The sequence below is a fragment of the Trichosurus vulpecula genome, chromosome 4, assembly GCF_011100635.1.
Source record: "Trichosurus vulpecula isolate mTriVul1 chromosome 4, mTriVul1.pri, whole genome shotgun sequence".
Classification (NCBI taxonomy): Eukaryota; Metazoa; Chordata; class Mammalia; order Diprotodontia; family Phalangeridae; genus Trichosurus; species Trichosurus vulpecula.
This window is the reverse complement of record NC_050576.1, coordinates 224,447,296-224,472,049: the sequence shown is the minus strand read 5'-3', so window position 1 is coordinate 224,472,049 and position 24,754 is coordinate 224,447,296. Positions and strand designations below refer to the sequence as shown.

The window sequence follows — 24,754 nt, the reverse complement described above, 5'->3', positions numbered from 1 at the left end:
CATCTTTAAAATGGTTGTATTAATATTTGAACTACATTCATCTCAGGAATTACATGAGAAAAACCCTTTATAAACCTTAAATACCTTAGGACTTCAATATACCATCAACATGTGAACTTCCTCCACTAATAGTGCAATCTAAAATCCATCCACACTGTCTCAGCCTGTGCTTCTCTTGTCCATGCCCTCTCATAAGCCCTCCACCCAACACACTGTGGACCTTTTGATAATTTTCTTATTATTCCATGCATACACGCAGGCTATTTGTTGCCCTTCTGTCTAATGACATAACTAGCCCATCTTTTTCTAGTCATATCTCTTGAATGTTCCCAATTACAGCAAAACTAGACTCCATCTTTAAAAATTCTAGAGCCTTCTGACCATTCTACTTTGTCACTGAACATCAAATTGTCTTTGTCCCACTCTTCACATATATAGGTACTGAGATCAGAATGTATTCCATAGCTTTCTAGAGGATCCCAGATTGATTTTTTTTTTGGACTAGGCAAAAGGGGCCATTTTTTGCCTCCTTTCTTACCTAGGTTTAATCACTGATTCGGCATTGCCTCGGATAAACTGAGACTTGGGAAAACCCTTAGCTTAAAAAGGTCATGGTCTCCCACTGCATGTGGGGCCATCTTCAGTCATCCTGATCTATATCTTACCACTGGACCCAGATAGTTCCAGAGCAGAGAGTGAGGCTAGTGACTTTCCACAGTCCTGCCTCACTTAAATCCAATTTCCTTGCAAGTCATGACACCTTCCTGATGTCATGGTCCTTTGAGAACAAAGGACAAACCACAACAATGTGTTACTGTGCCAATCATTGTTGATAATATGCTGCAACCCATTTTTGTCCACCACCCACCTCTTTGTTGTCTTTTTCTCTTTGGAAATTGTGGCATTCCATGATTCACAACAGTATTTTGTTACTGGAAGAATATTAGTATTTAACAGTAGGGTTTTGTTTCAGGGTTTCAATGTGGTTGAAAGAATTATACATGCTCCTAAATTAATCAATCCATCAACAACCATTTATTAAGTCCTTGCTATGTGCCAGGCAGTTTACTAAGCAGTAGGGATATAAAGAAAAAACAGAAACAGTCACTGACCCCAAAGAATCTCATTCTTAAAAGACTACCTGTTCCTTTCACATATTTTCATTAAGAAGGTCTCCCAATAAATCTTAAAGTGATATAAAAATATAAATGTAAGCTGTTATATATTCTATTCTACCTCACCCTACCCCACTATTCCTCATTCTACCCCTTCAGCTCTTCCTCAGTCTAATTCCTCTATGCAGCCTTCTTTATCCTACTCTGCCCTGCTATGGATGAAATCAAACATAGATAAACAGCAGTAACAGTTTCATTTCCATTTTTTGTATCCATTTCAGAATTCCTCTCCCCTACCCAGCTTCTACCATAAGACAGTGTTTTGCACTTGAGTTCTTAATAAATACAAACCTGACTTTTCTGAATGAAGGAGTACTGAATAAATGTTTGAACATTCAGCATCTCCTTACTCTGTCTTTGCTACCTGCTCAGAACGCAGGTTTTATTCTGCTTTGGTCCCAAGGAGGCAATTTGGGCTCAGTGGATAGACCGCTGGGCTTGGAATCAGGAAGAATCATCTTCATGAGTTTAATGCAGCCTCAGACATGTACCTGTGTCTGACCCTGTGCAAGTCACTTAACCCTGTTTGCCTCAGTTCCTCATCTTTGGATGTATCTTTGGAGTACTGCTGAGTGGACCACACAGAACCTACACACAGAAGATTCATCTAGCTAGACCCGGCCTGGAGCAAGTCTGTCTGGTGCTTAGCCTACCATGATTTCTCTCTGAAAGACAGAGGTCTTTCTCAAGCAGGGATATCTGTCTTCCTCCCTCCTTCTTATCTACTTAGAATCGAAGACCCCTTCCCTTCTCTAACTCACCCAAATTCATCCTAATAACTTGTAGACCTGCAGTAGTCATGAGACAGCTAGGTGCTAGAGGGGAAGGCATGCTGAGCCTGGAGTAAGGAAGGCTTGTGTTTAAATCCTGCCTCTGACTCTACTAGCTGTGTGACTAAGCAAATGATTTAATTGCTGAAGGCCTCCATCTCCTTATTTGTAAAAAGGGATGATAATGTTAGCACATGCCTCCCAGTGTTGTTGGGAGGATAAAATGGGACAATATATGTAAAGTGCATCGCAAACCTTAAATGAGTGCCATGTAAATATTAGCTGTTTGTAGCACCAATGCGATACCCACAGAGGCTACTGTAACTATGAATATGCTAGCGTAGTTCTGAATCACAAAATATAACAGGAAGACAGAACCAAAACATTAAGCCCAACACCAGAAAGACAAATTCACCTTAGCAACAAAGAAACCTATATACAATGTCAATGCAGGGAGCACCGCCATCCCCAAGCCGTCCCTCCATAAGCAAAATCACTTCCTCTCTCACCCGAGCTGGCTCCTCGTTCTCTGCCTGCCTACTCGGTCCCAGCTCTGACACATTCCAACTTCCTGCCCCACCCCTTCCTGCCCCACCTGTTTAGCAAGCTCCTCCCACCACAGGCTCATGTGACTCAAACTCACAGGTCACATGTATCCTATTAATGGATGGGAAAGATCTTTTCATTGCATTAACAATACATTTACAATACACTGTTCTTAACATTACCTGAGGAACATCCAATTCCATTACTTTGGAAACTTCTGCCATCCTTTCTCTATCCCAGGAAAAATAGTTCAGCATACCTCAATCATTCAATCAACAAACATTTATTAAGCATCTACTGTGTTCCAGGCACCGTACCAGCAGCTGATTCCCAAATGATGGAAAGGAGCAGGAGTCGCAGTAGTGATAGTGTAGAGCAGTTGCCATCCTCTGCCTCATTCTCTTTTAGGAGGAGCAGGCCAACACTCAGTTAACAAGGTGCAGGAGAGTTCAGCATGAACTGGAGGAAGCTGAGGAGAGGGCTGACATTGCGGAGTCACAGGTCAATAAGCTGAGAGCCAAGAGTCAAGACGCAGGGTGCCAGGTTGGTGCATAGACCACGGTGCATGACGGGAACTGCCACTTGTAGTCCAGAATTTTAGGGAAACCCCAGGTGCGGCTTCTTCCTGGGCCTCCACAACTTGGGGGCACAAAGGTTTAAAGGGATTTCAAGAAGCCCACCCAAAGCCAGAGGATGGAGTCTACAACCATCAACCTCTTGGTCTCTCTGGCCACCTCATCAGTTACAGGTTTGGTAAATTTCAATCGGGTATTTCCAGAATGTTTTAGTACATTTCTTAACATTCTATTTAAGTTATAATGCTCATTAAAGCTAAGCTCTCCAAAGGTGTTGCAAAAGTCCTTACTCAGGTTGCCGAGGGCTTCTTACTTTGGTCCGCCTAGGGAAAGAGCAAAGGAAAATAGAGAGCTGAGAGGCCTGCCTTCTCTCTGAAGAAGTGAGAGTCAGAGTGAGGAAGGATCCCACAGCTGCCTTCCTTCTCTCTCTAAGCATTACTATGATCCAAGTAGCCCCTGCATTGCAAGAGAGCTAGAGATCTGATGAATAAACAATAGACAATGAAGCCCTTTCCTTAACACTTTGCTTTGAGTGTCTAACATTTTCAATGATTCCAGTGGGGGTGGGGGAGGGAGATTTTGTTTTCCTGTACAGCTTCATTGAACTTTTTTCTTTCCTTCCAACCTGCGCAGAAAATGGAAGAGTGAGGATCTTCAGCTACCCATTGCCGCATTGCTTAGGGGCATACTTACAATGAACCGTGAATGGAAAATGTTACAAATAATAAATATTAACAGTAATGTAAGATACCTAACTTTGTCACCTTTGTTACTCTGTAACTTGAGTTACCAAATAATATAGCTCAGAAGAGCTACATTTATCGATTGAGATTGAAAGGTCATTGGGAAAACTTAAACCAAAGGAGATGAGATGAATTGCTCAGCTCACCCGAGTCCCAGCCCAGTGCTCTTGCTTCTGTACTTGGAGTAGAGACATCATATGCATGCAAGATTCTTACCTGTGCCACTTTATATGTAAGGAAAATTGGGTAGATAACCTCTAAATCGCCTTCCAATGCTAAAGTTCTGTACCAGCTCGAATTCCAACCACCAGCATCCAGGCTACCATCTTAGTCCAAGTGCCTCTTCCAGTGTTCTAGGTGCCATCTCCTCCCAGACTTCTTCAATACTTCAGCCTTATACCATTACCTCCTGCCTCCTGCTTAGAATCCCACGGGCTATATACCAGGCCTTTTCCTGCCTCCTTCAGGCCATATAGGATATAACCTGCCATGAGGCTGAACCTCAAATGTACCTGCTGTATTAGGAGGGCAGAGTTTATAATTTCAAAGAGGATCATATATATGTCTGAAAGGTTCGGAACCGCCGGATATAAGAAACTCTCAAAGTAGGAGGCAGAAGAATCAAAGCATATATTTAGGCTCCACAGTAACCAACCCATGAACCAGCATCCCCATTTTGACATTTTGATCAAAAGCTTCCAGGCCCAATAAGTACGCCTTACAAGAGTAACCAGGAGGCTACAGAGAAGCATGATGGTGTAAAACAAAATCATGCTTCCCCTTCTATGGTAAAAAGATTACCCACTGGCCTCAAGTCCTTGTTCAGCTTCCTCCCATAGGTCAGCTCTGCTACTGGCAGCTCCTGCTTCGGCTGTGGCTGTGGCTGTGGCTCCAATGGAAGCTGTTTTTAACCATCCAGCTTCTGCGGGGGAGTAAGGTACGCCAGGGAAAGCACAGGTTCTTTCAATCTGCTTAAGTAAGGTGAAGGGGTTGACTGGGAAAGCACAGGTTCTTTCCATCAGCTTAAGCAAGGGAAGCAAGGTGAAGGGGCCGACAAGCTTACTCCAATCCAACGTACAAACAGCATTCAGTTCAGGGGAAAAAGCCAAACTAGTCAAGGGCACTTTTTGACTAAGTGCTAAGGAGCCCATTTTTGGTTGCCAACACACCTGCCTCCCTCAACAGATCTCTCGCAACTAATGATATGCTGTCCAGACTGATTCCTCAGTGACTACAATACTCAAACCTCCCCATATCCTCCCTATCACAATGATTCTGAACCTTTCCCCTGCCACTGCCCCAACAACCACCAGTGTACAAACCGTAATTCCTATTAACTGCCTGCTTTCTTAATTCCATCCTCCTCAATGCTACCTCCGCCTCCACACACACAATATCTCACTCCACGTCTATCTACTCTTTCACTGTTTCTGAAATGCTTGCACCATAGTTTTCAAATTGGCTTTCATCTTAAACCTTTTGCTTTCTCACTCCTTCTGTCTCCTGGAACTCACTGAGACCTAGCTATCTCCTGATGATAGTGTATCTCTGAATACCCTTTCCAGCACTGGTTTTACCTCCATTGAAATACACTTGTCATAGTGGGGGAGTTGAAATACTCTTTACCTTGCATTGTCACTTCCCGATTTTCCTTCTTCCACCATCTTCTACTCAGCAAAGTCTCCTCCTTTGAGAATCACACTATTCAAATATTTCACCCAATCTAGATGCTGGTGGCAGTTATCAGTTGACCCCCAGGACTTCTTTTTCCTTTCTCATTGAGTTCAGATCCAGGTTCACAGACTTTATCCCAACTTACAAATATTGGTGCTCTATCAACCACCCTAACTTTCTAGTACTTTATTCTACTCAGTTCCTATGACCTACTTTTCTACTCCACCTCAGCTACAGACTGAGATGGTCAAATCCCAGATCTTGCCATTGCCCATAAATGTCCCAGTACTATGTTCATGAACTCCAAAATTCCTTCTCCTACCCTCTGCAGAGGTATGCCAGATCTTAGGTCATATCTATGTAAAACACCTGTGAGCCACATCTAAAAAAAACCACACTCCTATGTCTTACCCATGAAATTAAGAGGATTTTTCCCCACATACAGAAACAAAACAACACACTTAAGATGGGGAGGGAAATTTTTGCAGCAAATATCCCTGATAAAAGTCTCATATTCAGGATAGATAAGAAAATTGAATCAGATATATAAGAACAAAAACCATTCATGAATAATTTCAGTCATCTTTCAGTGGTAGCCAACTCTTCATGACCCCTCTTGGGGTTTTCTTGACAAAAATACTGTAATGGTTTACCATTTCCTCTCCAGCTCATTTTATAGACAAGGAAATTGAAGCAAACAGGGTGAAGTGACTTGCCCCGGGAGCATGTGGCTAATAAGCATCTGAGGCCAGATTTGAACTCATGAAGATGAATCTTGACTCCAGAGCCAACAGTCTATCCATTATACCACCTAGCTGCTCTCCCCAATAAATGGTTAAAGAATATAAATGAGCAATTTCCCTAGGAAGAAATCCAAGTTATCAATAACTATATTAAAAAGTTCCAAACCGGTAATAATTAGACAAATGCAAATTAAAGCAGCTCTGAGGCTCTACCTCATCAAATTAAAAAAGAAGACAAAAATAACTATTTTGCAGGGTGCTTCAAAAAGAAAGCAGGCACATTAACACATTGTTAGTAGAACTGTGAACTGATCCAGCCATTCTGGGAAACAATGTAGAACTATGCCCCAAAAGTCACTAAATCGTCCCTTTTGACCTAGTCATACTGTGACTAGGCTTATACCCCAAAGATAACAAAGAAACAGGAAAGGGAACCTTTTACAGTTAAGTTGTAGCAGTTCTTTTTTCTTTTGCTAAGAGCTGGAAACAAAAAGAGTGCTGATGAAGTAGGGAATAGCCAAATTATGGAATATTATTTTGCCATAATAAATGATGTAAAGGACAATTTCAGAGAAACCTGGGAAGAACTGTGTGAACTTTGGAGTGAGCACAACCAAGAAAATAACTGATATATTAACAACATAGTAATACCCTTTGAAAGATTTAAAAATGATGACCAATATAATGAGCAAAGGAATTCCATGATTCCAAAGGAATAATGATGAGGTATGATGCTACCCACCTTCTGACAAAGAGGTGATAGACTCAAGGAACAAGAGACATATTTGTTTGCTTGACTATGCATATTTGTTACAAGAGTTTGGTTGTTCTTTCTTTTTTTCCTTAATGTGGGAAAAGGTAGGAGAGAAATGGGAGCCAATGATAAGACTGTAATTTTTTTTAAAAGAGGGATCATTAAAGCATTTTTAATGAACAAAAGAGAATGGAAGGTTGAAACAAAACACAAAGAACAGCTTTGAAAGTTACTTGTTGAATTCTTTTATACATTTAAAAGGAAAAATCAAGCAATAATAATAAAAATTCTTAATTTTTTATCTAGTCCTCTTTTTATGTTCTATTTTGTATTTAGAAATACTCAATTTATTTGTTTTTTGTTAATTCAGAATAGCAAAAAATAAATAAAATAAAAACACTTGTACCTGTTGTTGCTCCTAGTTCTTCAATCTGGAGGGGAAAAAAAACACAACAGAAAAAACAACATACTTCTTTTTCTATGTGTCTTTTGAAAGTAGCTATTATAACCTGAGGCCCAGAGGCATAGTTCTGAATTTACACATCAGACTAACTTTGAGTTTGGGGTGTCTCTATCAGTAGCGCCCTGCTACCATGCCCTAGCTGATTTCCTGATTGTTTCTTGATAAATGTGTTTTGGACCTGTCTCTCCCTAGAAGCTTCCCTGCAGGGAATTGGAGTCTGTATATTTCTGACTGGCTTCTCTCTGTTTCTGCTTTCCCTTTTAAAAGTCAAAGACAAAGGTATAGCCTAGGTATATGAACTGACCATATATCAGTCATCTTTAAAGTGGTAATACACAGATGAGGAAGTGACAAAAGTTTATATTTTGTCAAGGAGCTAGCTAATCAATGAACAAACACATTAAAGAAATACAAGAGGGATTTCAGTCCTGGGCTTCCCCTCTAAATTCTCTCATATTTCATTATCTTAGGATCATAGATTTAAACTTAGATGTGACCTTGAAGATCATCTAGTACATCTTCATTTTACACATGAAGACTGAGTCTCAGAGAGGTTAAAGGACACAAGGTTACATAGGCAGTAGGTTACAGAGTCAGGATTTGAATCCAAGTCCACTGACTTCAAATCTATTGTTCTTTCCACTAAATCATATCTGTTCCTTCAACAGTTTCTCTTATAGCATATAGTTTCTATGCTATAAGACTCTTTACCACCTATATTATGTTCTTCTGATTATGCTCTAGTTTATCAACATCCTTCTTAAAAGTAGATATCGCAATGTCCATTTGTTTGAGCCTAGAGACTTATTTATGTAAAACCATAAAAACAACATTCTCTCTAATAATTCTCCTTACATATCTTGGGCTGCAGTACTGTCTTTATACTTTTTTCTACCTTTTCCAGAAAGAAAACTATTCTTCTTGAGGAGAAAAACCACACAATAAGAATTGAGTAGTTCTACATCCCTTTTGTCACCTGTTATCATAATGCCATGTTCTCTGTGCTCTTTTTCTTGCTTTGACTATAGTTTAAAAAGTTCCCTTTTTTTCCAGTCTTTAGAATATTTTGTGACCTCCATCTCACACTAGAGCTCCCGTCAATATCCTTACATGTTTGAACTATTCTGTATTCACCTTGAGCACTTGCCTTTCCTTCCATCTTTTCCACAATCCTTTTAAGTCTGAGCTCATGAAAGTGCTTTATGTACAGCCACCACTGGTTTCTTTTAGATTTCTCCTCCTTTCTTTCTTCTAGGAATTAAAAATTGTATAATTTGAATTTAATTTTAAAAAATTTCTCCTCTCATATGAGCTAATTCCCTTTTAGATTCTCCAAATATGTTTTTCTATAATTTATGGAACACTTTAAACTACTTCCAACATTCACTTCTTTGATTGTTGCAAACTCCAAGTGATAGAGACACTTACTCTCAAGATTCCCCCTTTCCACATCATCAACTACTCTTCCTTATTGAACATAGCATTTTTACTTTGTTGCTTTCTTTATGCTGTGAAAGAGGCATTTTTACTTAAGCAAATTATGAATCTTTCAGATGAGCTCCTTTCAGAAGAATGAGACCTCGACTTCCAATGGATTCCTGCACAGATGAAGCTTACTAAGACTGTTGTATCTTTTGTCTGTGCCGGGTTTATAATATGGATTCAGAAAACATCTTCCATAGCCGACATTTGACTCCCCAATAGATAAACGATTGGAGGGTATGAATAAGCTGTTCTCAAAGAAAAAATGCTACCTCTCAACAATCATGTGAAAAATGCCCCAAATCATCACTAAGAGAAATGCAAATCAAAACACATTCCACTTCTTATCCATCAAATTGGCAAAGATAAAAATAAAGGAAAAGGAAGATCATTGTAACAAGTGTGGAAGGACCGTCACACAAATGCACTGTGGGTGATGTTGTGAATTGGTCCAACTATTCTGGAAACCAAAAAGTCAGTTAAAGATACATACATACCCTTTGCCCTAGTGGATATCAGTACTAGTCATATAATCCAAATAAATCATAGGAAGAGAAGGCTCCATATGTACAAAGACATTTATAGTAGTACTTTTAATTGTAGCAAGGAAAAAAAGGAAACAAAATAGGTGCCCAGCAATTAGGGAATGGAACAATAAATCAATGAATCAATAAACATTTATTACATGCCTTTTTGTGGCTGGCACTGTGCTAAGCTCTGTAGATACAAAGGGGCAAAAAGACAGTCCTTGCCCTCAAGGAGCTCACAATTTAATATGGGAGATAACAAGAAACAACTACATACAAAAACACAGGATAAATAGGAAATAATTACCAAAGGAAAAACAATCAAATTAAGAGGGAGAGAGAAAGCCTTCCTGTAGAAGATAGGGTTTTAGTTGAGACTTAAAGGAAGCCAGGAAGCCAGAAGGTAGAGATGAGGAGAGAAATCATTCCAGGCATGGAGGATAACCAGAGAAAATGCGGTGGCTGGGTAATATTGTGTCTTGTTCGTGGAACTGTCAGGATCAAATAGTACTGTTGGGGAGTAAGGTGTAAGAAGACTGGAAAGGTAGGAGAGGACTAGATTATTAACACCAAACAGAGGATTTTGTATTTTATCTTGGAGTCACTGGAATTTATTGAGTAGGAGTTGACATCATCAGTTCTGAACCATAGGAATATAACTTTAGTGGCTGAATGGATTGGAGTGGGGAGAGAGTTGAGGCAGGCAGACCCACTATCAGGCTATTTCAGTAATCAGGGTGTGAGGTGATGAGGTCCTGTGTCAGGGTGGTGACAGTGTCAGAGAAGAGAAGGGTACATATTAGGGCAATGTTACAAAGATAAAATCTATAGGCCTTGACAATAGATTGGATATCAGAATAAGGGGGTGGAGCTAAGGTGTATTGAGGAATGACAACTACATTGCAAGCCTGAGGGACCAGGAGGATGGGAATGCCCTCTACAGTAATAAGGCTGTGGATTTAACTCTGAGGGAAAGAGAGTTTAGGGGGATAAATATATAGAATATTATTGTGACATAAGAAATGAGAAAAGAATTCCAAAATGACAAAAAAATTCAAAGAAATATGAGAAGGCTTGTATGAATTAATGTAGAGTGAAGTGGGCAGAAGCAAGAGAACAAGTTACTCAAAGAAGAAAATAATAGTTCAATGACGAACAACGTCTTCAGAAGAATGATGATGAATGATACTCCTACCTCTTTTTGAAAGAGAGGTGATGTTCTAGAGTTATGGATTGAAACATAGATTTTCAGATATGGCCACTATGCAGATTTTAACATACTTCAAAGTCCTAGGAACTTGTCTGATGTAAACCCTGTTGAAAACCTATAGACTATAGTTTGGTGGAAATGGACCATTAAACTAAATGACTAAATATAGTTTTATTAAAGTACATTTAATATCCTGTGATTATAGTACAGTTTGATAATGAGGAATATAAGACTATGTATTGAAGTCTTGTAAATTCAATGCAAAATCATATAAAATAAGTGAATGGAGGAAAATATAGTATGGAAAGTATTTTAAAGATGCAAAAAGTTGCATGGTTTATTGTATGTAAATGTATTTAATTGTTTTATTTGTCCCAGTTAATTTACATACCATTGTGCAAGAGAGAGCTTTTATTTTCTCTTTGAATAGTAGAATTATGGGAAAGAGGGTGGGGGTGATAATGATGCCCCTAAAAAGAACAAAAGAAAGAAAAGAGTAACGATGAAATATTTTTTCAAATACAGAAAGGAAAACAGGAGTTGAGAAGGGGACACAGAAAAATAGGACAGTATTGGGACAACCATAGTAAATTTAACATATCCTTTTGTAGTGAGCCTGGATTGAACTACAGCACCCATCCCAGAAGGGATGGGGACTAAACATGGTCTAGAAAGCATGCCTTGACACAGAACAGAATACTAGTGGTGTAGTACCCCCAAGCTTCTGTGGTGACCCAGCAACCCTACTTTAATGTTAGATTTTTAAAAAGGAGTCCAAGTTGTACATAACAAAGATTCACTGTTACATATGCAATTTTCCTTTTCAGTTCTTTGTATATAGAAATGTTCATGTTTATTAATGTTGATCATAATTCGCAATTAATTAATTAAGCTGTTTGCTTTGTTTCCCTTATCCTATTCACTGGTTTATAACATATGGCACCATATGTATTATTTCCAATCAGTTTCCTTATGATTTTCACCTGAAAATTATGAAGCACTACTTCCATTATTATCTTCCTATGATGCACGTTATCCTTCATTTAAAGTGTGTGTGTGTGTGTGTGACACACACACACATACATATTTGTATCTGGTTTTTTCTCTACCTTCGACTACAAAATTCAGTTCTCTCAGATTGGCTAAACTACTGCCAAATACATTCTTTTCAGTTTTGTGAGGTGCAATCTATAACTTGCCAGAAGCCCAGAAATGTAGGTTGTGTTCAAGGGAACCAGATCTTTCTTTTCAACACCATCCATGTTGCCAGCTGTTCACTTCCTCTATTCTTCTTCCTTTTTCTATTCCAAGGTCAAAGCCTGTGAAAAGAAGAGATGAGGACAACACCTGCACCCCAAGCTCCTTTAGTTTCCTAACCAGAGTCTCAAGTGCTCCAGCATATGCAATCCAAATTTCTTCTGTTTGTGCATTTGCTCCCATGTGAATCAGCAGAAGTGGGTAGAAACTGGTGGCTTTGATGAGCCTTGGCAGACTCTCCATCACATCTTGGATATACCCAGGGAAGACAACGCACTTCCCAATATGCTATGTCAAGTCTACAAAGCCGCCTCCATACCTCTCAGTAGGGAGTCACCGGTCTCCTAGTAATATAAAAGGAGTCCTCCCACTTGCTAACACCTCCGAATTTCCCTTAGTGCTTTCTGGAGCTGAAGATGTTGATTCTTTTTCAAAATGTCACCCATCATGAAAGAGGTTCATAACCACTGAATGTTCTCAAGCAATTAGCGAATAAACTACTTGTAATCATAAGAGGAAGATGCACCGTGTGGTATTGTAATAGAATTTTGTTATTTAGACTTTCCCATTCCATGCAAGATTCATTCCCTTTCAAAATCTAGAAACAGGATCATACTTCCATTTACATTTTTAATCTATTTTTCTACAATGGATTTAGAAACAAAACTGAATGCTATGTAATTGTTATAATGACCAAGTTTGACACTGAAAAAGAGTTCAGAAAATATACCTTTAAGTCTCAATTTCCTCCTTGAGAAAATACAAGGTATTAATTACTAATAATTAGACTTTATTATTATTGATTCTTTAAGTTGTATTTTTTAATATTTATTTTTTGTTTTCAACCTTTACTTTTATAAGATTTTGAGCTTTAAATTTTCTCCCCCTCCTTTGCCTCCCCCTCCCCAAGACAGCATGCAATCTAATAGAAGCCATACATGTATAATCATATTAAATATATTTCCACATCAGTCATATTGTAAAGGAGAATTAGAACCAAAGGGAAAACCATGAACAGACACACACACACACACACACACACACACACACACACACACATATACACAAAGGGAAAATAGTATGTGTCAATCTGCATTCAGACTCCATAGTTCTTTCGTAGTTTTTCCATCATGAGACTTTGGAATGGTCTTAAATCATTGTGTTTCTGAGAAGAGCCAAGTCTATCAAAGTTGGTCATCACACAATGTTGCTGTTACTGTGTACAATGTTTTCCTGGTTCTGCTCACTTCACTCAGTCTCAGTTCATGGAAGTCTTTCCAGTCCACCTGTCCATCATTTCTTATGGAACAACAGCATTCCATTACATTCATATACCACAACTTTAAGTTTTGTTTCACCAAATCATACTTGTTTTGTGTTTAGCATGTCTTTTATGTATAGGACATAAATAACTGTCCTACACCTGATTTGTGCTGTTTATTGAGTGCCTTTTTACTCCCTACTTTGGGGAGATGAAAGACACAAGCCCAAATCCCAGATTTAGATAATTCTTCTGTGAGGTTCCAGAGTAGAAATGTAAAGAGACAAAAAAACAACAAAACAAAGAGCCTGGCCCCTTCTTTTAGGTGGTCAGAGTCCCCTGAAGCTGAACCTTGTCTGTACATGCATAGGTCCAGAGGTAAAGTGCAGACTCCAATCCCCATGGCCCAAGACCATTTTTTTTTTTTACCACTAGAACTAGAAACAATCCTTATCAACTACATCTGTCATAATTTCTGTGTTTGGTAGCCTGAGTCCAGAATATTTTTACTCCAGAGTCCCTGTGCCAGGCTATGTTTAGCAGTAGAATATCTGAATAAAAGGGGTGGGTAACCTGAGGCCTCCAGGCCACATGTGACCTTCCATGTCCTTTGGTGCAGCCTTTTGACTGAGTTTTACAGAACAAATCCTTTTATTAAGGGGATTTCTTCTGTGAAGTTTGGATTCAGTCAAAGGGCTGCACTTGAGGACCTAGAGGGTCCTCAAGGCCACATGTTCCCTCCCCATTTAGCCACTTTATTAGCAAAATTCCAAATATCTGTCTACTTCACGAGTCTGCCAACAATGAACTATTGTGTCTGTCTTTCCACAGTCCCTTCAACATTGACTACTCCCATGTTTTGTTATCTTTGTCAATTTGCTAGATGTCAAAACCTTAGGAGAAGTTGAATTTCTCTTGTTATTAGTGATTTGAAGCATTCTTTCATAGTTTGTAATTATTGTTTTGAGAACTCTTCTCTTTTTTTGATGACCATTAGGGAATGGTACTTGATTTTATATATTTCTGTTATCAAAATACCTTGGATATCAAACTCTTGTTAAAGATATTCCATAAAGTGAGCAGAACCAGAGGATCATTGTACAAAATAATACCAATATTGTAATGATAACCAACTGTGAAAGACTTAGCTGTTGTGATCAATACAATGATCCAAGACAATTCCAAAGGACTCATGATGAAAAAATGTTATCCACTTCCAGAGAGAGAACTGATGAACTCTGACTACAAGTTGAAGTATAATTTTCTCACTTTATTTTTCTTACTCTTTCTTTGACCACATAGCTAATAAGGAAATATGTTTTGCATAATTTCACGTGTATAATTGATATCATATTGTCTTCTCAGTGAGTGGGGGGAAAGGTGGGAGGGAGAGAATTTGGAACTCAATTTTTTTAAATGCTAAAATTAAATAAATACATTAAAAAAGAAATCTGTAAATGCTACATGCAAAAAAAATATTCCATAAAAATTTTTTCCCAATTAACCACTCCTCTTCTTTTTTAAAACTAAAGTTTTATTTCTATCTTTTTATATCATTAAAATTTCTCCTACTATACCTCACTTTTCCTCTCCCAGAGAGCCATTTTTGTTTCTCTTCTCATTATTTCTTTTGTGTCCAGAATTTGATTCTTGAGCCTTTCCCATGCCTCCTGGACTAACGTCCCTTGAAGCATTTTACTGCATAAGATCCTATATGTCTTCGAAATCAACTTTTCCAAAATCAAGGTTGTAAGTCAGACTATGCCCAGATTTCTTCTCCCTTATCCCAAACTCTGGGATAGAGTGGTGTCTTCCCCTAAAGTTACCATCATTTCCACCCCAGAAACCACTTTCTTCCTTTTAGTGAGAATAAAATACAGAATATAATTTCTCTCTACTTTTTGAAAGATAAACTAAGAGAACTCAAGAAGTTAATAGCTGTACTGATTTTGGCAGAGGAACAGCTCTAGCACATAAATGATAAAAATGAAGTTCCCCATTAATATTATATCATCCTTCTATGATGGACTTGGGATCTGTTTCCTTAACTCATCATATATTTCTTCTTTTATTCAGGGGGTCTGTAGTATATTTTAATCACAAAAATCACATCTAGTTCTCCCTTCTTTGACCTTCACCCAAAATTCTGTTATTGTGACAACCCCTAATTCCTGAATTTCTTCACATTTGCATATCTTCTTAATATACAGCATTACATCATCCTTTTACCTATTGTCTTTACTTTGAATACAGTATACTCAACCACAGCCATATTCCATTCATAAATTTCATCCCATGGCCTCAGTGATGTGTATGGGGTCAAATTTGTCTCTTGCTTCAATGATCTTTAGTTACTCTTTGTTGCCTAAACTTTGAACATGTGTATCCTTTCTTGGATTTTTCTCTCCTCTGCCTTCATGGGTGTCTCAGCTGTTATTCTTCCTTCTTTAAGCCTACTGTATAGCATCTATATACATAGACAGCATCATCTCTGTCCCATCCTTTTTTAGATTAAAGCGTGTTTGATTCATTTTGTAAGACATCTGGCAAATGCTTTCTTATTTGCCTTTCTTGGGTGTATTTGATCTCTGATTAGGAATCAGTCAGCTTTATTGTAATGACCCTAGTAGCCTTCCCAACCTGCTAAAGAAAGAAGCCCCAGAAATCTCAAAACTGTGAGTCACTCTGTCAGAGTAAAACCAGCAGTAGCTAGAGGTAAATGGAAATTTCAGCAAGCTTCCAGTTCCCCGGGAATCTTCCCTCTCCCACTAGCATGAATCAGCATCAGACTTCTCCCTCCCTCTTCCAGTGCCTAATCCTGCTTAATCCAGATAAGGACTCAAAAAACACAATGGACTTTATTGGTTTGGGTGCCCTATTTCCTGGAAGGCCCATTCTACCCAGTTCCCTGAAAATCTGATGAGTTGCCACCATTTTCCCTCACTGCCTTTCATACTGTAAATTAATTATACTCCCTCAACAAAACTGGCTTACTATACTGTCCTGTGGGTTCCATATTTCCTAATACTAGAACCTTTCTAAGTCTGTATCAAAGCATAGGTATGCTTTCAGCTATGATTCATAAATCCAAATCTCATTCCCAGACACCACCATCTTAGTAAGTTACTCGTGTCACAAATTAATTTTTCCCCTCTATATCCCTTATGTCCAAGGTGAAGTTTTAATTCAAACATCCTCTTGCTTCAGGTTCAATGCTGGGACAAAATCAAGCACTCACAAATCTTCAAACATTTAACATAAAGAGGTTTACTTTGCCCTAATACAGCAAGGATAGACAAGAGTACAGTGGCATTTAGTTTCTCCAGATGCTGCACCACTCATGTCTATGTGGAAACATGTCTGGTCAGCAAAGTAGGATAAGGTAGCTTGCAAGGACTTTAGAAATACACGAAGTCTGAGAGGTCTAGACTCTAGCTCTTAGATGACCAGGAAGCTGTCAGGTGAAACCAGGGCCATTCAAGTCCCATAGACAATTCTGTCCTAAACCTGCCCCATGTTGGCTGGGGTGTGGGGAGGAGGAAGAAATCTGTATCAGGAAAGCCAGGATCATAGATTAGTACAATCAGATCCTAAGGGGCAACATTTTCTTCTTTTTGCTAAAGCCTATGTGTCAGGGAAATGCTGATCCTATTACACCTTACCAATAGGCAAAAGTGAGTAAAGCACAAGTGCTCTTCAGTTTCTTGCCTAAGACCTCATAATCACTGGCAAAACTTTTTAGGTCGGATCTATTGAATCAACAAGGTTGTTTGCTTTGTAAACTTTATATTTTTAAATTATTTATTTAATATTTTAGTTTTCAACATTGATTTCCACAAGATTTTGAGTTACAGATTCTCTCCCCATTTCTATCCTCCCCCTCACTCCAAGATGGCATATATTCTGATTGCCCTGTTCCCCAGTCAGCCCTCCCTTCTGTCACCCCACTTCCCTATCCCATTTCCCCTTGCTTTCTTGTGGGGCAGGATAGATTTCTATGCCCCATTCCCTATATATCTTATTTCTCAGTTGCATGCAAAAACAACATTTTATGCTGAGCATCTGATTTCAAGACTTTGAATTCTAAATTCTCTCCCCTGTCCCCTTCCCATCCACCCTCCCTAAGAAGGCAAGCAATTCAACATAGGCCACACATGTATCCTTATGTAAAACACTTCCACAATACTTGTGTTGTAAAGGCTAACTATATGTCCCTCCATTCTATCCTGTCCCCCTTTATTCAATTTTCTCCCTTGATCCTGTCCCTTTTCAAAAGTATTTGCTTTTGATTACCTCTTCCCCCTATCTGCCCTCCCTTCTATCATCCCCCCTTTTTTATTCCTGTCCTCCTACTTTCCTGTGGGGTAAGATATCCAATTCAGTGTGTATGTTATTCCCTCCTCAAGTCAAATCCTATGAGAGCAAGAGTCACTCATTCCCCCTCACCTGCCCCCTCTTACCTTCCAGCAGAAATGCTTTTTCTTGCCACTTTTATGTGAGATAATTTACCCCATGGTATCTCTTCCTTTCTCCCTCTCTCAATATATTCCTCTCTCATCCCTTAATTTTATAAGATATCATCCCTTCATATTCAACTCACCCTGTGCCTTCTGTCTATACATACATACATATATATATATATATATATATATATATATATATGTGTGTGTGTGTGTGTGTGTGTGTGTGTGTGTGTGTATTCCCTACAATGACCCTAATACTGAGAAAGGTCTCATGAATTACACACATCATCTTTCCATGTAAGAGTGTAAACAAAATAGTTCCACTGTAGTTAGTCCCTTATGATTTCTCTTTCTTGTTTACCTTTTCATGCTTCTCTTGATTCTTGTGTTTGAAAGTCACATTTCCTATTCAGCTCTGGTCTTTTCACTGAGAAAGCTTGAAAGTCCTCTATTTTATTGAAAATCCATGTTTTCCCTTGGAGCATGATACTCAGTTTTGCTGGGTAGGTGATTCTTAGTTTTAATCCTAGCTCATTTGACCTCCAGAATATCATATTCCAAGCCCTTTGATCCCTTAATGGAGAAGTTGCTAAATCTTGTCTTATCCTGATTGGGTTTCCACAATACTCAAATTGTTTCTTTTTGGCTGCTTGCAGTGTTTTCTCCTTGACCTGGGAACTCTGGAATTTGATGACAATTTTCCGAGGAGTTTTCTTTTTGGGATCTTTTTCAAGAGGTGATTGGTGGATTCTTTAAATTTCTACTTTACCCTCTGGTTCTAGAATATCAGGACATTTTTCCTTGATAATTTCTTGAAAGATGATGTCGAGGCTCTTTTTATATCATGGCTTTCAGGTAGTCCAATAATTTTTAAATTATCTCTCCTGGATCTATTCTCCAGGTCAGTGGTTTTTCCAATGAGATATTTCACATTGTCTTCCATTTTTTCATTCCTTTGGTTCTGTTTTATAATATCTTGACTTTTCATAAAGTCACTAGATTCCACTTGCTCCAACCTAATTTTGAAAGTGGTATTTTCTTCAGTGATCTTTTGGATCTCCTTTTCATTTTGGTTAATTCTGCCTTTCAAGGCATTCTTCTCCTCATTGGCTTTTTGGAGCTCTTTTGCCATTTGGGTTAGTCTATTTTTTAAGGTGTTATTTTCTTCAGTATTTTTTTGGGTCTCCTTTAGCAAGTTATTAACTTGTTTTTCATGGTTTTCTTGCATCTCTCTCTCTCTTCCCAATTTTTCCTCTACTTCTCTTACTTGCTTTTCCAAATCCTTTTTGAACTCTTCCATGGCCTGAGACCAATTCATATTTTTCTTGGAGGCTTTTGATGTAGGCTCTTTGACTTTGTTGACTACTGGCTGTGTGTTTTGATCTTCTTTGTCACCAAAAAAAGATTCTACAGTCTGAGTTTGAGTATGTGTCCTTTTTCGCTGCCTGTTCATGTTCTCAGTCAACTACTTGACCTTTGAGCTTTTTGTCAGGGTATGACTGCTTGTAGAGTAGAGCGTGCTTTGTCCCAAGCTTTAGGGGGTGTGCTGCTGTTTTCAGAGCTACTTGTACTCCACTGTCACTGCAAGCTCTGCCATAGCAGTACTCCCGCTCCCCCAAGAACCCCCAATCAGGATTATTACCCAGATCCAAGCAGGGTAAAGCAAGCCCTGTACTCCTGCTTTGGTCTGCCGCTTGATTCCTCCCACTGTGTGAGCCAGGAACTTCGGAAACAGCTGACACTGGAGCTTTTAAGCAGCTGCAGGAGCTTCCTGCTGCTGCTGACACCACCTCCACACCACCTCTGCCACCCCCACAGCTTTGGCTGGACCACTCTGTAACCTGATCTAGCAGTTTTCTCACTAACCTGTTCCATTGGCCTTTGGCGTTTGTGGGTTGAGAAATCTGGTAACTGCCACAGCTCAATGATTCATGGCCCTAAGGCCTCTCCGAGCCAACTCCCAGTCTGGTCTGTCCTGGCATTGTCCACACTGGGTTGCTCTCTGCTCCCAGCACCATGTGATAGACCCTTCCCAGCGACCATCCAGGTTGCCCTGGGCTGGAGACCTGCTTCTCTCTGGTATTTCGTGAATTCCACAGCTCTAGAACTTGTTCAGAGCCATTTTTTACAGGTGTTTGGAGGTATTTAGGGGAGAGCTTAAGCAAATCCCAGCTTTCTAGCTGCCATCTTGGCTCCACCCCCACTTTGTAAACTTTAAAGTTTGCTATGATATATAAATGCTAGACTTCACTATTATCATCATCACTATTATTATCATCCTCACCTTTCTTGGAAAGACAAGCAGCTTCTTTCTTCCTCGGGGCATCTAGCTCTCTCCTCTTTACAAAGAGTCTCAAAAACATTTCAAAGCTCTAGTTAAAATGTGCCCCTTTCCTTCATTTTCTCCTCTGGCTGACACTTCCATTCCATGTCATCCTAAGAAGACTGAAGTCTCCCATCCTCCACTTCAGTCTCCCATCCTCACCCATTAAAGCCTTGCTTCTCTTTCCTTTACAAACTTTTCATCTTCCCTAACAAGCTTAAGCATGGAAATGTGTCCATTCAAACATGTCCTTGAGGGAATTCAACCTACACTTGAAATATAGATAACAGTTATTCTACTGTGGCAGAAATACAAATCAATCAATCATCATCATACCTCATGCAAATCATTCACAATTTCCCCCATAATCCATGATGGTTAAGATTTTCATCTTTGTTCCTTAAATTTATTTGTAGGTTTTTACACCTCACCCCTAGCACCTGTTTAATTTTTACAGCCAACTATTAATTTTTCAAAGCGAAAAGTTTATATCTGATTTGTTTAACCCACCAACATACTTACCTTGATTGCCTTGCCATATCTTACTGATTATTCCTTACTCCTTACTCTTTCTGAGTCAACCTGGTTATAGTTGATATGCTGATTATAGCAAATCTTAGCACAATGAAGAGCATCCCAAATAAGACATAAGATCATTCAAATTGTTCAGCCTTTTTACGTACATTCATGCATATGCTCACACAGACACACACACGCACACACGCACACACACACTGGAGATGAATGTCCCTCAGCCTCAATTTCTACATGTATAAAATGAGAATAATAATAATATTTGAGTGCCAGATGGCACAGTAGATAGCAGGATAGTCTAGGAGTCAAGAAGACAGAGAGAAATTCTTCCTCTGATGTACAGTCTCTGTGTGGCCATAGTCAAGTCACCTAAACTCTTAGTGCTCCAGGCACTTTTCTAAGGCTCTAAGTTTCAGACGAGTTAACAATTTGCCTGGATGGAGAGAGTTTCCACACTAGGAGATCCACATGCACAATCATAGGGCCAGGCCAAATTTATTTATATTAATATTGTTACATAATGAAAGCAAAAAGTCAAAAGGTTTAGGCTATACAAGGAATCAAAGCAGCAAAAAAAATTAAGACTTCAACGTTAGTAAAAAAACATTACTACTGAGACTTGAGAGGCAAAGAAATCAAAAAGAGAGAGGGACTATCCCCCCCCCCCACAAAAAAAAGGAAAATGTGAAAATTTTCTCAGTGAGAAACACAACAAATGAAAGAGCAAAACAATGAAAGTGCAAGTTGGATCAAACAAGAAACAAAATGGGCTCACAGTTAATATCATTGTATTAACTTGTGGTCTGTGGTAGGGTTTGAAGGTTTAAGTTGGAAGATAAAATGAAGATCCTCTTCATTGTTCCTCACCTTTGAAAGATGAATATGTCTGCTCTCTCTAAACCACAAATGCTTTTTCTCACTCAGAGGACCTATTTTGTGATTACCACCCTCACTCTTCTGAACATGACCCTATATGTTATAGGGAGAATTGAAAGAAGAACATCCAGGAGAGTGGAAAGTATGTGGAAAGGAGGTGAAGAAGATATTTCAAGGATGAGTTAAGATGGGAGTAAAGTGAGCACGGTTGGAGCCCCTTATGAAATGGTGATTCATTTCATGGAGTCACCTATCAAGAGAGTAGAGTCTCAGGACAGAAATTTCTCCAGGATAGGAAAGCTTGTAAGAGTTATTAATAAAATCAAAACCATAAAATCCTCTCTTAATTTTAGCTCAGGAGTGCATACTCAATTGGGACTGGGGTAGGGAATGGAAGGAGAGAAGCTAGCCCTATCTATCTATGCTTACGTATCATGTCATTTGCTGGCTCTTTATCTAGTTCCTCTCTGTTAACAAATTACAAAAAAAAAATGCAAGTCACAAAGAAGTTATGATTGATCACAATTTTATATCAATACTTGCCATCTCTAAGCAGAGAGGAGGGAAACTTTGACATTAAGAAATACTTCACCACCTTTTTTAAAAAATCTCACCTTCAATCCATTCCAATCCAGCCATATTCCTCAGAGACTAGAATATGCTGAGATGAACTTGGAGAGAGAGCTAAAGTCTCTCAACATCCTCAGTCTCAGTTTCTATTTGAAATACTTGCTAAAGGCTCTTTCTCTCTCTCTCCCCTATACCATCTTGGTCTGGGGGAGTAAGCTCAAAACTTAGCTCAGTTCCTATATAACACTGATCTCATAAAATTCATGTCCAGATAGAGCATGATAGAGATGATGAACCCACATCTCAAGTACCACTAGGCTAGGGTCCCAAAGATAACACCCAAAGATTGCTGCCTTATTCTCCAGGACATCAATGCTACACTGGCTCTGAAACCCAGACTCTGGAATACTGATATAACAAGAGAAGCTCAAGTCCCTTCATGTTTCTGGGCATCAGTACTGTGCTGTCTTCCCATCCAAAAAGAGGATGCCAAGTGTCCGTCTGGAGCCTGAAAACTCACAAAATTGTAGGCTCCACTCCCTTTAACAGTCTGCAAGCTCCCCTAAGAGTGTAGAGGCAAAGTCAGAGGCTGAAGCCAATAGGTCTTTTTTTGAATGACCCCTATTCAAAAAGCCTCCTCTTCACCATGTGGGTAGCTAACCAGAATCAGTTATAGAATGTCTATTCCTGCTCCAGTCTCTCCAAGATACTTTCATTCTACATCATCATGACTCTCTTGAAAGCAGGAAGCAGGTTCCCTCAGTACCTCCACAAGGGGAGGCACCATTAAAAGCATTCTGTGCATGCTCTAGTTCCCCATTACAAATTCTTTATCTAGCTAGTTTGCTGTCTAATTCTCTAGCTAACGATTTAGAAGTGTTCTCCCTGACCACATGTCTCTCTCAAAGCTTAGTTACATGATGAATGACAGTAGAGTTACATCAAAGCAGTGACTGAAACTTCAGCATCTCTGCAAAACTGAAAAGCTGCAGGGCAGGATAAGATCCATAATTAGTGGCTCAAATGCTCCACAGTGGTGCGGGAATTACTAACAAAGAACTTTCTCAGCTTCCTCCCAAAAAAAAAGCTTGATCTCATCTGTCTTAATCGAAAGTCTGAGATATTTACTACCAAAAGAGAAAAACACCAGTAATCCTCAGAAATATCAGCCACCTATATATTACTATGCCTTATATGACTCAATCAAAGCTTATGTTTAAAAGAAAAACTGTAAACATTAAGAAAACAAGTTGACTAAGAAGAAAAAGAGGGCATACCAAAAGTCTATTGATTTAGTAATTATTGAATAAGCCATTTCAAAGTACCATAACCTCTATTCTGCCTTTATTTATTGCCAAAAAGTCTTTAGTTCAATCTCATTCTAAAGGCTTATAATCGTGTACATATATAGATATATGTATATAGCTATATAGGCACATAGGTATCTACATATTAAATTAATTAAATTAATATATTAAACCCAGATATAGTCATGACGTTGGGTTACTGATATTTGCATGGAAAACTCTTCTGTTTAAAACACTACACCAATGTGATGTTAAGAAGAGTTGACATCAATCAGCAAACATTTATTAAGCACCTAACATGTGCCAGGTACTATGCTAAGTACTGGGAATACAAAAGGAGGCAAGACAGTCCCAGCTCTCAAGGAGCTTACAGTCTAATGGGGCAGATGACATGCAACAAATATATACCAAACAAGCTAAATACAGGATAAATGGGAAATAATTACCAGGGGAGGCACTAGAATTGTTTTAGGTGGGATTTTAGTGGGGACTTAAAGGAAACCAGGGAGGTCAGTAGTCAGAACAGAGGAGTGAGAGCATTCCAGGCATGGGGGACGGCCAGAGAGCATGCCCAGAGCTGAGGGGTGGAAGGTCTGGTTCACGGAACAACCAGGAAGCCCTAGACACTAGATCAAAGACTAGGTGTTGGCAAGTAAAGTATAAGAAAACTGGAAAGATAGGAGACTAGGCTATAAAGGGCTTTGAATGCCAAACAGAGCACTTTATATTTGCTCTTGGAAGCAATAAAAAGACACTGAACTTTACCTGGGGGTGGGGTGGTCCACGTGACTGGACCTGCATTTTAGGAAAATCAGTGGCTGAATGGAGGATGGATTGGAGTGGGGAGAGACTCGAGGCAAAGCCCAAAGTTTAGTAAGCCTTGGGGCTTCCTTTTTTAGATCATGCAAAAACAAGTATCAGTAACTTATTCTGGACGGGGCCCAGAATATCCTGGGTTTTATATTCACTGTATTCACTACAACTTGACTAAACAGTCTGGACCTTGAATTTTCTTAAGGTTGATTTTCCACCCCTTTGGCCCTCATATGGACCACCATCTAATATAGGACTGTCGCCTCATCTGGTCCAGTCAAGATTATGTCATCAATACATCGTAATGCTATCTATCAGAATGTGGCATTATGAGGGAAAGTTCATCTTCCTCAAAAGATTTGTCGCAGAGTATTTATCTGATGAGATGAATCTTTTCTTCAAATGCTTGCTCATTTCTCATTCTCAGACTACTTTTGTCTCTCTTTATCAATGACTCTATCGGTTTTTCCAGGTTGTCCTTGCTGAAAATGTGCATACCATCAAGTCCCAGTGCCGTGCCCCTTTTCCAGGCTTTGCTATTTATTCTTTGTTTTTTCAGGTTCCCATAGTTCAATGAAGCCTATTTTCCTCTGAGGGTGAAGATGAAGATTTAAAATACTGCTGCAGAAAGACTACAAGTGACCACTGTAATTGGGCATATTCTCCCCTTTAACTAATATCATTATCC

At 39.1% G+C, this 24,754-nt stretch overlaps 1 protein-coding gene across 1 annotated transcript in view; it reads left to right on the top strand.

Annotated features, from left to right (window-relative positions):
* The window catches only part of LOC118847029 (myosin-13), a 76,964-nt gene extending 73,918 nt beyond the window's left edge, over positions 1–3,046 (top strand). Inside the window, exon 38 of the mRNA XM_036755662.1 lies at positions 2,900–3,046. Within this exon, the coding sequence (XP_036611557.1) occupies positions 2,900–3,046 (147 nt within the window). The remainder of the gene's footprint in view (positions 1–2,899) is intronic.
* The last annotated feature ends 21,708 nt before the right edge of the window (positions 3,047–24,754 follow it).